Source organism: Halyomorpha halys, unplaced genomic scaffold, assembly GCF_000696795.3.
Source record: "Halyomorpha halys isolate HHAL.00 unplaced genomic scaffold, Hhal_1.1 Scaffold36.1, whole genome shotgun sequence".
In the NCBI taxonomy this organism is placed as follows: domain Eukaryota; kingdom Metazoa; phylum Arthropoda; class Insecta; order Hemiptera; family Pentatomidae; genus Halyomorpha; species Halyomorpha halys.
The window spans coordinates 596,024-612,479 of record NW_027108624.1 but is presented as its reverse complement, the minus strand read 5'-3'; the positions used below and the strand labels follow the sequence as shown (position 1 = coordinate 612,479).

Below are 16,456 nucleotides of genomic sequence, written 5' to 3'. Positions count from 1 at the left end.
ATATCGTGAGAACCACTGCTCTAATCCACATTGTATGTGCCCTTCTCTATTCAATTTTCATTTGGCACTTAGATCAATATAATAAAAAAAAGGTACATGTCTGATTTTAGATAGTGGAATATGTTTATATATATTCAGAATAAAAATTCCTTAGTTTAGGGTTAGAGTCCAGCTGTGGTAGATAGTTATCTTGTTAGTCAGCAGTTTTCTGTAAAAACCTGACTGTTGAAAATGATCCAGACCAATTCACCTTATAGCACCAATGTTGGTATAGAAACAGCAATTTCTTGCATGTACTGCTGTATTTAAGATTCCAAGACCCCATGGGTTGTTAGTCAAACATTTTTTTTCCTTTAAGTGCCATATTTTAAATAAAAATTCAATTACATTGCAAAAATAACTTTCATGGTAATTTTCTACTAATCTTGTCTCATGTTTACTCTGTATCATTAAGTTATCTATGGATGAAGTTGATCAAATAAAAACTGATTTAATTGAATACTTGAATTCTTATTAAAATTTATTTAATAAGAATACAAATTATCCAGTTTAAGAAATGCTAACATATAAATTACATTAAATGGATCAACTAAAATAACTATAAATATAAACTAGCAGTTATAACTACAGCCATTTCGATATTAATTTAATTATCATATTTGACATAAGCTTTTATCATCAATATAATTCTATACACAGTATGTTGTAAGTAAACCTAGTTAATTAAACAAATATTTATAACATTCATTCTTGGAATAAGAATGAAAACTATAAAAAAAATTAACATCTCTTAACATATTCAGTCTGGGGATTCTTTATATAGTACTGGGCAGTCCAAAATGTTTATTATTAGTACAATTGTTAAAAGTAAAGAGATGCAATGATAAATAGGGTGCATCAAAACACCTACTATAATACTAAATATGATAATAGAAAGGCATTTATTACTAAAAAAAAAAAAACTTTAATAACAAACTTCAGGAACAATTATAATTACAGAACAAAAATACAAATAATTGTATGGTAAGTAATAAATGTTAAAAATAACATCAAAGAAGAAAATATACAACAACATAGTTAAATTAACTATTTCCTCTCTCAATTTGATACCAAATCTCAAATGTGCTAAATTCGTCAAAATAACCGTGGCGATGATCTAATAAATTTGGAGGAAACTGTGACTGACTATATACAAATTGTTAAGACTAACTTTAAGCTGACTACAATTAAAAAGAATGGTGCTCTCGTCCTATTGATTGAGATAGGACGACCATCTGCGCCTGTGCTGCAGCCCGCAATGAGAGGATGTGACTCGCTTCTCTTTCACTTTTTGCTAGAGGGAGTGCTTTGTCAAACAGAGTAACCGCTCTCATTAAATTGCCTCTGTAAACATATAGAACATATAGGTATTGGGCATACACATTATTGTTCCTTTTGCTGTACTTATTTGGGATTTTTTACTGGCTTAAAAACAAAGGGGAAAAAAAAAATCATTTTTCTTTTTTTTACTTAAGGCATCATCATCTACTATTGTTGATTATAAAAGAAAATCACCATAAGAAAAAATGCCAAAAAAAAAAAAATGCAAAATTTATATAATAAAATATAATATAAAAAAATGTGCCTAATTTATATAATTAATTAAAATTAATTTGTAATGAGTTCATATTAATTCTATAACACAAGAGAAAATAACTTTAGGTTAAATGATACAGACAATTTTTTATTATAAAAATTTATACTTACTTTTGAACTTCGATTGAGGCTAATGTCTCGTACGCAAATTCACATTTCGGATCAACTTCAATTCCTTTTTCGATCAGTTTTGAAGCCTTTTCAATATCACCTTTCCATTGCAAGTATAACAAACCTAAAACAGAATGTTCATATTAATTTAAAATATAAATTGAAAAAATTAAATGATCATGATGTAGAACTTTACTTTTATTTAATATTGTTTTAATCTGGTATAATAATTATATACGAGTGATTGAGAAGCCAAGGAGTAAAAGTAAAAAGTTTGCGAATAAGAGGTTACTTATACGAATAAAAGTTCACTCAATGAAAAAAGGCAACGTCCCAGGCCGGATTTGAACCGGCACCGTCAATAGATCACAGGATAGCAAGACTGCGCCCAACCACAGAGCTACAGACGGCCCAAGCTACAATGTCAACATACGGAACAATACAATTTTATGTTCCTTATATGGGGACAAAAGAATTTATTTATATTAAACATTATAAAAATATATTGAACCACAGAAAAACCAATTAGTTGAATTTTTTCACATGCAACTACCATTTGACTGGGCAAATTTGATGACTATGATAACTTCAGTTTTGAAAATGGAACAACTTAGTGTGATTGTCGTTTTAGAGATATGCAACAATAAAATTATAGCTGTAGGTTTTTTCGCATTTTCATGCATATCGCTTTTTTAAGCGACTGCCGACTGGGGTCGTGTGTACAGACAAATGGGGATTATCTAAAATCAGTAGTAGTAGAAAGTACTTTTGTTGAATGAATCAGTGCCTAGTCCTTTGAGGTTGCCATCAAGCAGTTTTAAGATTTACTTTGCAAGACCATCACAAAATAATTATTAAATGAACCAGATGGGAAATCAAACCCGGTGCTCCAGGAAACTATATTTAATGCATTAGCATATTTCTAGGACTTTTTTGTTTCACAACAGATTGTAGCAAGAAAGATTTCAGATATGTGATACATAAACATTGAATATATACCATCATAGGATATTCTTATACCTGGGCTGCCCATAGCTCAGTTGTTAAGACACAGTCTTACCAATTTGATGTCTATTGGCGGTGCCGGTTCGAATCCGGCCTGGGATATTGACTTTTTTCATTGGGTGGCGGTCCCACAAAATGAAGAACTTTTACCCCCAACCATGGTTAGGCAGTATAGGACTCCAATGGGAGTCTTGGCCGAAAAAAATAAATAAATAAATTCTTATACCTTTATGTACTAAAATGGAAGCATTTTTTTCATCTGCCTTTATTCCTAGGTCAAATGTAGCTTCTGCTTTTTCATAATCTTGAGCATCATTATATACCTAAAGGAAAAAAGAACAAATTCAATTAAATAACAAAAAAACATGCATATATATAATGTATACAAATTAAACAATTAGATATCTCAATTATGAACCAACACAGCTACAGTTAGTTATTTATGAGTCTAAAATAAATAATTGATGAACTATAGCTTAGGAAAAATTTAACAGTTAGAATGATTTTTTTTTTTGCTAATGTAATAAAAAATTCATGTATACAGTAAAGTTTATAAGGGAACATAAATAAATATATTTCTGATCAAAAGTAGTGCACCAGTTTCTTATTACACCACAAATTCCATTTCATCGATATTTTAGGTTTTTTTAGGTATACTGCACAATTAACAATTAAACATTACAAGCAGAAATTAAACACCAAGAACAAGAAAACGAGTTTATTTTAAAAACAAACAAAAATCTTATAAACAGATAGAAAATTAACAATTTTAAATGTTAAAATTTGAAGTTTAAACTTCAAATACTTCGTAAAGCAATCTGTTAACTCAAACAAGTGCAGTCAAACTAAGTAACTGGAGAATCAACCAGAGAATTTTTTAATATTTAACAAATTTTCTTTCAAATGGGATTAGAGACAATTAGCTATTGTAAACAATTCTTGAATGCTTCATTTAATTTTAATAAATAAATGTTTTACTTAAAATTAAGAAGGTGCATTAAACAGCAATTTATAAAATAAAGTAAGAAATAATTAATGGTCATTTTATCTTTTCCAGGATGACATTCTTTATTTTTTTATATTGAGATCCCTGCTTTCCTCTTGCATAGATCCCTTGGACTACATAAATGTATTTTTGGAAATAACTGACTTGATTAATTTTTTTTTAATCACACAAAAGGGATTGTTATCTTGCCTTATTTATTTTACACTGTAACTTTAATGTACTACTAAAATTAGACACATGTATAGCATATTTATCGATTATTAATTTAAAGGTTTTTCAACATTGAATAACAGAACATTAGTGGGTATGGCCAAGATAGGAGCTAATATACTTACTAGACCCAATTAATCATAAAATGAGAAACAAACAGGTGATTGGAGCACAGTGCTCATCACACTCACACGGTGTATTTCCAACAATACTAAAGGATTTAGAAACAGGTATCTACTTGACTATTAGCTCTAGTACAACTGATTTTTTTGGTTAGCTAAAAATGAGTTATTAGGAAGAACAAATAGGAAACACTAACCTGAGCTAAAAGCATGTAACCTTCTGGGGTATTAGGAAATTTGTTTATAGCATTTTGAAGACCTTTCTTGGCAGTTTGCGCAATACTTGAGTCATTTCTCGATACACCCAGGCGATACTCCGCATATAATTTTTGAACTAATACAAGACCAGAAGTGGGGTGTAATGCTATTGCTTTTTGGAATTCTTCTACAGCCTCTTCTAATTTCTCACCAAGAAGGTACATCTACAAATAAAAGTGTTAAATAAGTAAAACTATAACTAGATAGGAGTTTAATTTAATAATAAGTGGATAATTAAAAAAGGGGAAAAAATAAAAGTTTTATTTTATTACTAATTAACTTAAGTTACAATTGAACCAACATACGCAATAAGGAATCAATCAACATTTTTTTTTTATGTTAAAAGCTAAGCTATATTAATATTAACTAAAACCCAAGCCTCTATATATATCTAATAGAGAAATAGAGGAACACTGTATCTCGAGGTTTATGCTGCAAAATAAAAATTTTTAGTCTTGCTTATAAAATACATCGCAAAATTGTTGGTTGGTTTTATGTTCTATATGTAAATGCATTTTATTCATAATAGATTTATATATGTTTATTTTAATTTTAATATAAGCTTTAATAAAACTTTTGCTCTCTTGACTTACATAGTAGTAAAATGAAAACATTTTGTAAAGATAATTTATTTTCCAAACGTATACAGATAATTATAGATTCCCTCTCATTTTTTATTAAAACAATATGTAACATTTATACTTTAAATGATTTATATTCAGTAACTTGGAGGTACTTAGGACCACGTAATAAAGGTTTTAAATTACACCTGTCTTATTTCACTTATATATGTCAGTCTATATTTTCATTATATATACTATGATTAAATGAAATGAAATGATGAAATGAAATGTCATCATATATGGGAATAAATTCTTGCCACATTAATTCTTTTCCAAATGTTTTTAAAATGTCATTGATGCAAATGATTATATTGATGGCTTACTTTGCAGTAGTGCTAAGTACATTTCCAATAGCCTTACAAAAAATAAATTAAAGGTTCTCTCTTTTATGAAAATTAATTTAAAAGTTGTTATTTTCCTCAAAGAGAAAACCTATAATGTTTGTAAAGTTTGTGGAAATGTACTTAGCCCCACTGTGAAGTAAGCTATCGATATATAACTTTCAAATAGAAAAAGTTAAAGGAGAAATAGTAATTATATTAACTTACTTGAGCTCTTTGGTGTGGTATATCAGGATTGTTTGGATCGATAATAGCAGCTTTATCAAAATCTGCCATTGCATTGTCAACTTCCTCAGCTTGCATGTACAGGCACGCTCGTTTGAGCAAGGCATTAGCTTGGACCTATGAGAAAACAAAACTTACGACACAAATCTTATTAATTATTAGCTTATTAATGTGACCCATGAATCACACCCAGGCTACTAAAGAAATTTCTAACACTTAAAAATCAACATAATCTAACAATGTTTAAAAATGTATATTAATTATGTTTATATGATATTATAAAATGCTTAACCACATAATTACTCATTATTAAGCAACTAAGTTTACTGGTTAAATTTTAAAAATGTCATAGTTCATTGAAAGTAAACTATTTTATATCTATAATTCCTACTCCCATCCTTAACCTGGAAAATCCTGTTTCTTGAAAAACAATTAAAAACCTCAACATATATTTGAACAAATGGAATAAAGGAATAAATAACAATCCCTATTATTATTTATTTTTTCCCTGCAATTCTTATTATTTTAAAAATAAAATTTGCTAATTTTAATGATTTATTTTAATATCCACTATTGGTGTATGAAGGTATTAACTACTCATATTAAGAAATTTTCAAGCATCCCCATAATTGAGATCTATCAGAAATTCAGGGTGAGAAACAACCAAAGGAATGGATAAATAATTTATAAATTATAGTTTCCAGAATTCTATATGACATTAGAAGACAACAGTGGAGGAAGAGCATAAATCGATTTTTTTTCCCTGCAAATAAGGTGATGATGAATTATTATAGATTTTTTCACAGTGAACAGGATTGTGATTGTGAAATCAAAACCGGGGAAAAAGGACTTTATCTTAGTTTAAAAAAGTGTTGGAAAAAATGTGTACAGTAAAAGAACTACTTGCTGCGAGCGGAACTGGAGAAAAAGGGCTTGACTTATATTATATTACATTCATAACGGTAGCACTTAGAAGCAATACTGCACATTTTTTCCATTGGATTTTTGTCGATTTACCTAAAATTATGCTACTAATGAGAATAATGTTAATTCAAAATTATAAAAAACAATTTTAATTGAATTAATTTTTGTCTACATTGGCATTTTCAAAATTATTTGAACCTCGTGGGAATGACCTCATTGAACACTAACTAGAGAAGTGGAAAGCCTGTACCCTCTATAAAAGTAGTTAGTTAAGTAGTTTTTCCCCTGTACAAAAGTAGTTTTGGCACTTCAAGCTCTGAGGTATATTTTTTCAAAGTTTTAAAGGTTTAGAATGGATTCTACACTATATAAAAATTATTCCCTCAAAGTTTTATCAAAAAAAAAAAAAAAAAAAAAGAACATGCTAAGGATTTAGTTTCCTGAAAATTTTTTAAAACACTGAGTCAGACGGTTCTTCTACTATAGCCTTCGTTTATAATAGAATATTTTATAATGATCGTCATCTTTCTTTGTTAATCCTTTACCCATTGTAGCAAATGGTGTATCTATGTGTCATGGGACTAACCATATCCAGCTTTATTCAATGAGACAGGATGGGAATACCAGCCCTAAGGTAGAAATTTTTATGAAACTGTCATGTTCTAACAGTGAAATGAGTTTCTAAATCCGACTCTCCATTCAAAAGATATTTAATATTGAAGATAATTATGATATGTTGACCTATTTCTTCCACAACAAATGGGATAACTGTACATAATAGTAAGTTTATCCTAAATATATTTTAAAATAAATAATTTTATTTTAAAAAATATATATGAGAATGAAGGTTTAATCATACCTTAACATCTGACGATGTATTAATAAGAAATGTGAGATCAGACATTGCTTCCTTTATTTGCCAAGTAAGAATGTACATGGAAGATCTGAGAAGTAGAGCATGTTCTTTTCCTTTATCTGAACTGGGGTTTTCCAGTTCCTCAGTGCAAGCACTAATTATGTCAGAGTACTTTTCTTCTACCATCGCCTGCTTGGCCTTCTCAATCCCTCTACATCAGGAATAAATTTACAAATGCTAACATGATGTTCTTATTAATAATAAAATTTTATATTAAACTATAATTAAGGCAGTTAAAAACATAAATTAAATCATTAAAGACAGAAGACTCCCCTTCCCTCTCATCCAAGTATGCTCAAGAACTGGGAATAACAAAATACTGAATTGGAAAAAAATCAGATAGTGGAAACCATCAACCATAAAGATAATAATATTACTATGGTACATTCTTGATTACTTGAATTCTTCATAATACATTATGGCATCGCTGCTCTACAGCAGCAGAAGCTTTGGGATTTTAATAATTAGATCGAACCTTCAGGGTTATTATTTTTATATTCAGATATTAAAGCTGTATTTATGTTTTACTTTAATATTGACCTTTAGAATTCTTTAATAAGTTACAGTGTTATATTCATGATTAATAAAATTCAAAAACTATAAAGAAAAAGATTAACATCTAATGAACATATAATAAAAATAAAAATTAAATTCATAATCTAAGCATACCTTAGTTCATTATCTGAAGTTACACTTTTAGGCAGGTCTGCTATCACAGGATCATGAGCAAATGAAGCAAAATAGGCTTTAATGAAATAATCTGAAGGGAGAACAATACTTCTAGATTTCATGAACTTATCAGCCTCTTCCTTGCCTAAAGATTAAAACAAAAATTTATTAATTTTTTATACCTAAAGAGAGAAACACTTCATTTTCTAAAATGTGCTGTCTAAATACAATGGATTGCAACACATAAACAATTTATTATATTTTTGATATATCATCTGAATACAATAGAAAGATACAAATTTGTTTTCTCTTTTATCATTATAATCTTTTTGTTTTACTTTCTTTCTTTTCCTATAAACAAATAAATAGGTAATAAAGAGCACAATTTTTCCATATTTATACATTTATGTGTTCTTATTCAATTAACATCAGTCATGAATGTTGCAACAGAAGATTGGTCCTCCTTTGGTAGCATTGGATTAGAGCTGAGAGACCAATGAGTTGTCTTAAGAAAGCTATACACCCAAGACCATCCACGCATAGTGAAGAACCAAACCCTTCAAGAGGCTACTCTGCATTTGACACAGCAGATCTTGAGTAAGAAATCAATAAATATCACTTGTGTGAGGTAAGATAAGTAAGAGATGTTGGAAAAATATAAATATATATCAACATATGGATATTTAAAAAAATGAAAAATAAAAAAAATGTGGAACCAGTGACAAATCGAGCTCCAGAAGTGGGAAAAATGAAATTCTTCATCTTTAAAAATATAATATTTTAATTCATTAAAAATATAATATTTTAATTCATTAAAAATAAAAAAAAATACTAATATTTAATGTCTAGTCCAATATCAATATTAGTTTTGATTGTGATATCAGTATTATTATTGATTACAATATAGATATTAGTATCAACTCTAACCGAAGATGGAATGGGTTAGTTGGGTTCAAGATGATATAGTATTAGGCGGAGCTGGAGACCAGTATAAAGGTTGATGAACAGGGAGGGACAGATGGGATTTGTCCACTGTAGTCAATCTATCAAAGAATATTGGATCTTTATACAAGCTAGGGATCCATTGTACCTGGGTAAAGGTAATCCCCTATATGGAGTATAATTGATTAATAGTGAACAATGCAGCCTCAAAATAAATTGGCACAGCAAGAGGATGCACCATCCTGGAGATGGGAAGACCAGCAGGATGTAGAGACCAGTGAGCTGGGTAGACTAAGATTGCAACTCCACATTTAACAGCACACAAGAGTTAGAGGGAGATGTACAAGTCTGAGAATTTATTTGGTATTTTCTATTTATCTGTTTTTAAAAGGTATTCCATCAGAATAAGTAAATAAAAATAAAAATTTAAGATTCTATACATTTAAAAAACAAAAAATATTAATAAGAACTGACTCCTAAAAAACATACCAATAACTTTAAGAATTCTGTCGGCAGCAGATAATGTTTCCATGTTGTTGAAATTTTCCAGAAGACAAACAGCAGTTACATCTTCAAGAGCTTGTCTAATCTTCCCAAGCTTTTCTGCAGCTTTGTATCTCCTGGATAGAGCTTTGAGGTAGTCAGGTTTCAACTTCAAAGCAGCGGAACAGTCATCTAATATTTTCTGTGTCTCATTCTGAAAATAAAAATAAAATACATTATTCTATATACAGTAATATTGTATGGCGAATGAAGCGCGTCCATTTATCAAGTTTAGGATTACTAAATTTCTTCTTGACATACAGAGATTTGATCAGTCAGTTTGTAAACATAAGCTCAAACAATTTTTAGGATCCTACCTCTACTTATGAATCAAATGTGCTCTCATCTCTACTGATGTATCAGCTTAATTGTTTCCTATGATACCATAATAATCAGTTAGTAACAAAATAAGGACAATGCACCAAGGACTCTTTGATGTTAAGGTTTAAAAAAATCAAAAGTTACATGGAGTCAACAGCAGGCACAACAGAAATTAATTTTTCACATTTTTTTTTGGCTTTATTCTTTTCTTCGCAAGAAAAATAAAGTAAAAAATGGGTAGTAGCCACTCTCTTGCCTCCTTGTTACTTTAAAATCCAATAAATAATTACCAACCACTAATATTATGTTATGATAACACCACTTATCAATCACATTCTCTTTATTAGTTCTGAAATTATTATTAATGATCTTATAAGCATATCTTACCTCACTAAAAGATTCACTCATATGGATTCACTTAATTTGGAGGGAAGAAATAATAAGAGTGTTTTTTACAATAATGGACAGAGTACTTTAGGTGCGAAAATATCATACTAGAGAAAGTTTGATGATCATATATTGAGCACGAAAATCTGAAGTACATATTTGAAAATAGCTGTCAAACTAAAGATATCAAAGCAGTAATACTCTACGTTACAGCCTGAAGAACAGATTCTGAATCCTAGAGATTAATGTTAACAATTTAAAATATATTCATCATATCAATTTCATTTTATTAATTTATAACATGAATGGTGATAAGATTATGAGATAGCAACAAGCAAATAAAACAAATAGGAAAAAATAATTCAAGATGGACAGAAATGAGGCAGACTTATTACGTTTATTTATACTTGTTTATCATTAATACAACTGAAGTATTTAAAAAAATAAACAAGTAAGAATGGAAACCATTTGACAGCAATATGGTTTAAATAATCAAATGAAGAACAGAAGCAAAGAATGAGATGTAGATAGCTTTAAATGAATCAAATTTTAAAGACTGCAAAATAAACAAACTAAAAAATGAAAGAGGAATAACAATTTATAAAAGTTCTTGCAGTAACAGAATGGTTGATAGGTATTACAACAATAAATTTAAATTATTTACCAGAACATCATATGAAGCCGCCCTATTTTGATACAGAGTAGCCAAATGTTCGGTTTCGTTAGTTGGACACATAGAGATGGCTTCAGTATAACAACGTATAGCTTCATTATATTCACCTTTCTTGTAAAAAGAATTTCCTGAATTTTTAAGCTTCATACTTCTCTCCAATGGAGTCTGAAACAGGAGTTTAAATTACTAACTTTTGATAAACTAAGTTGGTATATGGTATAGTCAACACAAACAGTTATCACCATTACATAACCAACATGTTGACAAGTTTGAAATGCAAAAGAAAAAAAGGATATATACGAAAAATCACCATGCAACTTAATAAATAATATGTAAGGAAAGTCAAAACCTCTTCTACTTTGTGGTTTTCTTGCTTAATTTCACTTGTATCTTCTTTAGGAACATTTTTCTTCTTGGTAGGTTTGCAAATTCCATTTTTATCAGTATCGGTTATCTTCGGCTGCTTTTTTGTCATAAAATAATATGTACCGGCTACAGCAGGTATTCCGATAAGGATTGCTAAAATCCATTTAGACCAAGAATATTTCGGAACAATCGGCTCATTAGACATGCTTAATACTGATCGGACACTTTAGGCATTAAAGGTAACCACTGGGAAGGTTCTGATATATATTTTTTTATGAAATGTCCCCGAAAAATATTGAAGTGCTGATGACAAGACTTGTAAAATTTAAAACATCACGATACGCTCTATTTGTTCTGTTTGTGCATGATTTTTAATAGAATTTTCCGAAATCCAACTGATTTATTATCTACCTAGCAATTTAATTTCCATAAGAATTTTGAGATGATTACGATAACAGTAAAATTGTTTCCATGACTATTATTAACCATTATTATCTGTTATTAACCTGCAAGTAGTAATTCCTTAATAAGAGAATTCCTTTGTTAATCCGTGGCTAATATTTTAATACAATACTAGATCCATGGAATAGTCACATTGGATCCCTTGAAGGACGCTGGTTTAGAGACAGGGTAAGCAGGAATGACAGTAAAACTATTTTTTTTTCCTTCTTTCTAAGAATTTATTAACCATATTTACGATGTATACAAGACTTAATGCTAGAGACGTAAATCTAGTATATACATTAATTGCATAAATAGAGCTTCTTTTGCCACATGACACCAGCCGAAGGGTACAGAGAACGGGGAGGGTCCGCTCCACTGGCAATAAAACTAAAAGCATACTTCAAATCTTCCTCCCACTTTCTTAGTAACCCTTCACTTAAAATTTCTAATGGTGGTATTATAGAATTTTCATGGTAATCTATCTGTCGCAATCTTACAATATGAACGTCCATTTTTATTTTACTGTCATTCCGACTAACAGTGTTAGGATCTCTTGAGTTTTAAATCTTGTCAAAAATATTGCCCAAGAGACCATGGAAACCAAAATCCAGAAGCTTTTTCACACTGTCATTAAGATCCCTCCCCTTCCCTGAAAAATATCAGGTTTGGAACATGTTTCCCCATCGTTAAGCGAGGGGTCTACTGTGACGGTGATAGAACAGTTATAGTGACAGAGAATGCTATTGTATTGCAATCTATCAGTTGCTGTTGTACTGTCAGGCTGAAGCCATTTGAAATCTTTTTCATGATGCTTCATAAAAGTTTGTAGCCGAGGGAGTTGAGGTGTCACCTTTACAACTCGGTGTCTACAGCGGTGGCGGTTCGATTCCAGCATGGGCTAGTTCACAATTGTTTCGTGATGGACATCTAATGAAAACTTTACCCTCTTCCCCCACTCTGGTCAAAATAGATGATCCCTCTCTCCCCCACATGTCAGAAATGACAAGTGAGGGGGTAAAAAAATGATCTACTATAAGAATTTGCTTGATAGTTTGTAGTACAATTAAACATCTGCGCAAGCGCGACTGTCACTATCACCGTCATTATGGAGCCTCCGCCTCCTAACATTAATTGATGATTAAACAAGCTTAGACAAAACATCTTCAATTACAAGTAGTTTTGAACAATACCTTGAAAAACGAAGGTTTTTCCATTATCTATTTAGATAGCGCCAAGTCGTTATCTGTTTTGGTTTATAAGTAGATTATAATGGGAAAATTCTCAAGCGCGGAATGCTCCTTGTATCGTTATTCAGTCTCTGACTGTGATCAATGGATGTAACTAACAGTTCTCGAATAATTGTTCGTCACTATACATAATTCATTAGTTAAGTTAAGTGGGTGAGCTTGTACTTCTGGTGAATCATAACATTTATAATCTCAGATCACAAAGAACAGGAAATTTATAAGGTTTGTTCTAACGAACGGTTCGATAGTCAGAAAACTGAAGGGTGCATTAGCAGTACAGGTTTTGGAATGGAAAAACCGTACTAAGCATTGTTGTTAATCATAATTATTTTTAAGTAGTTCATAGTTGTGTTAGTGGTAAAAGTTACATTGAAATAGCAGTTGATTAATTTTTAACTTTAACCCAACGATATATTTTATTTTTTCAGAACAATTTGAAGTAAAACATCAATATTTTGTTTTTGTTATACATTATGATTATTTTTCCTTCAATTTTTACAAATATATCACAATTGTTTTTTAATAAAAAGGTATGAAATAACCGACCTCAACTAATTTTTCTAATTTGATGTAATGTGTTAGTTTATACAGGCTACTTTGTGCAATTTTTTTTTTACCATACACACAGATGGCTACACTGCACAATGATTTGTCAGACACCGCCAGTTAAGAGAACCTTATTTTAGTTTTTCTTTCATTTGAGTTATGTATTATTTTGATATATAACAAATTAACCTTAGCAGTATTTTTAAATTTCACTACAAACAAGCTTATTTAAATGAAGTTTTTCCTAGTATTTGATATCAGAGTATGGCAATAATATTTCGATTTCTTCAGCAATCAAGTTGCAATGTGAAATCAATGTTGAATTCCAGTATCAGAAAACCTTTACATTAGGTAAATACACTTTTGTTAAATATAATTCTACTATTTTATTAATAAAATGTAATTTACTTAATAAGATATTTATAATGTGGTTACTAATTATATTAAAAAGAAGGAATATTCTATGATATTTATCACAATCAACCAACACAAATCATTTTACATAACTAAATAATTTTATATGCTATATGAATGTAATCTTTTTTCTCTGGACTAACTAGTACGTATATTAAGGGTATCCAATGCAAGCTGGATATTTGGAATTAGCACACGGCCGGACAGCAGATTTTTAACATTTTTATTTTAAAAAGTAGTTTTCTTTCTGGGACGAAAGGGTTATTTAGGCGAGGCATGTTTGTTGTTGGTTTCAAAATACTATCTCATAGAAATAATTATTGTGAAGGGTTAAATTGTAGAACGGCTTAACGTGGGGAACCTTTGTAGCACGCGTTATAAAAAGGTCCATGTACACAAATTAACATACCATGTACTTACATGTATATACACCTTATATACACACTCGGTATATCATTCCTTTTTTAAATAATATGTTTTTCAATAACATTGTTAATTCTGTTATAACAATCTTAAATAAATATTCATTTCAATATTTTTATTTTAAATTGTGCTAAACAGTCATTAAATATTAAACAAGATAATGATGAATCTGATTTTAAATAAACATTAAAAGTTCTGTTAGTTATATCTAGGATCTTCGTTTAATTTTAACTCGTGACAGTATCTTGAATGGCTTTGGGTTATCAGTTACTATCTACTATCTCAAGCAGTAAGTAGATCCACTACTCTTTTGGACAAATAGAATTACTTAAATAATAACAAATGAGAGTATAATCAAACGGAGGATTTCCTAAAAGTATTCTTTTCAGTTGTTTACCGTGTTATGATCGCCAAATGATATTTTCCTACAAGTTGGTTATTATCTTATGATAAATTCATCGCAGATTCCAAAAAATGGTGAAAAAGTCAAGAAATATTCAGTTGAAGTAGAGAAATATGCATTTTTTTTTGCGAGGGGTCGTGGTTTTGTTGAGGAATCCTTTACAAAATTATGTCTTAGTTGGTTAGTTGCTCTAGATTGCATTTTTAGTGAACTAACCATCCCTTAATTACACGACATTTATATACACATACATATATATACTAGTGTATGGTCAGTATTAGCAAAGATTCAGCGTATCGGACTTGAAGTCATGATTATTTTTAGAATATTCTGTGTCCACGTTCCCATGGAAACCCGGTATTTTTCTTGTTCCATAAAATTACACAAAGCTGAAGAATTTGTTTTAACTCGTTAATTATAGGAACTACTAGCTTTGTATGAGAAATTATTTTTGTGTCATGATTATTAAATCAAATTATTTACAAGAAACAATACATACATTAAAATACGATGTTTGTGTGATGATTCTAGTAGTTCATGTGTCGGAAGCTAGATTGCGCCAGGTGGCTCATAATGGTAGCTTTTTTTAAATATTTGTCTAGCAATTAGTAGTGGGGTCGTTACAGTAGTTTTGGATTTTACCCAGATACTTTTAGACGTTGATACAACAATATAATAAGTATTTAAAGTCACAAAATTTACTATAACAAAACAAATATAAGGATAAACAAATGGCTTATATGACCAGCGAAGTTTTACGCCATCAAACAAATATGAACGAACCCGCTTTGTTTTGGATTTAGCATTAATTCTATACAGTTTTCGAACTGAAGTTACTTTTTATCACTTCAGTTTTGGATGTTACCCAATTACTTTGATGCCTTAATCATTTACTGATCATGTGTATGACGTAGGCATGCATAATCCTAAGTTAACAGCTTGTCAAAATAATTTTCTCCACCATTCTTGTTGTAGTTCTGAATTTTCATTTTATTTAAACGAACTCTGTTGATCTCTTTTCGATTGGGGCGGGGCGGGGTAAGAATGGAGCTTTCACAGAGATATCAGATCTAGTATCCTTCAAGGAAATCAGTATCTTGATTACCTGTAGACTACTTTACCCTTCGGAGCGCCTGTGACCACCGCGGCGTTGGGATCGGTAATTAAGTGATATTAACTTGCGGGGAGGGAGACGAGAAGCGGGTAGGGACATAGCTTAGAGATCGATACATCGAAGTGGAGACCACACAACGGGCGACCTGGTTAGCTACACCCCCGGGGGGTTGGCCGTAAAATTTTATTGTTATTGCTACAATCAGGGATCAAATTAGTCAGCTGACTGCCTCCTAATTTATTACTCTTTTATTAGAAAGGGCCTCAACGTGTAATTTCATCCGCGTAACTTTCCTATCATCTTGATATAACTTCCGGGATGGACTTCCGCGTTGTGAATTGAAAAAAAGGAAAATAAGCATTGATTGCCTCGTGGAGGAGAAGAGGTTATGCGCCTTTCATTTCTGTAGTATGTCTTACCTTCCCATTTTAAATTACAAGTTTACTCCTGTGAGAAATCTTGGATTATATATGTTTCCTTTTTTTCCTTAATTTATTCGAAATATAAGCAATATCATGAACATTCGTATAAACAATATAATATTATCTAGAAAATCTATTCAACACATTGAATTGGTAAAACTGTATA

At 30.4% G+C, this 16,456-nt stretch overlaps 1 protein-coding gene across 1 annotated transcript; it reads right to left on the bottom strand.

The window, feature by feature from the left end:
• Window positions 1-950: 950 nt before the first annotated feature.
• Tom70 (translocase of outer membrane 70) lies at window positions 951-11,541 on the bottom strand. The gene is made up of 10 exons (XM_014430118.3): window positions 11,261-11,541; window positions 10,903-11,076; window positions 9,477-9,684; window positions 8,046-8,190; window positions 7,320-7,527; window positions 5,519-5,653; window positions 4,287-4,511; window positions 2,978-3,074; window positions 1,747-1,870; window positions 951-1,383 (listed from the first exon to the last, which is right to left on the bottom strand). Exons 1-10 carry the CDS (start codon window positions 11,480-11,482, stop codon window positions 1,227-1,229), a joined length of 1,695 nt encoding a protein of 564 aa, XP_014285604.1. The 5' UTR covers window positions 11,483-11,541; the 3' UTR covers window positions 951-1,226.
• Window positions 11,542-16,456: the final 4,915 nt, after the last annotated feature.

Excerpts from the sequence above, each read along its gene's own strand:
- Tom70 (XM_014430118.3), bottom strand. The coding sequence starts at position 11,482 with ATGTCTAATGAGCCGATTGTTCCGAAATATTCTTGGTCTAAATGGATT. Across the intron at positions 11,077-11,260 it reads AAAACCACAAAGTAGAAGAG|ACTCCATTGGAGAGAAGTAT; the intron begins GTTTTGACTTTC and ends CTCCTGTTTCAG. Across the intron at positions 8,191-9,476 it reads CAGAATTCTTAAAGTTATTG|GCAAGGAAGAGGCTGATAAG; the intron begins GTATGTTTTTTA and ends TTTAATCTTTAG.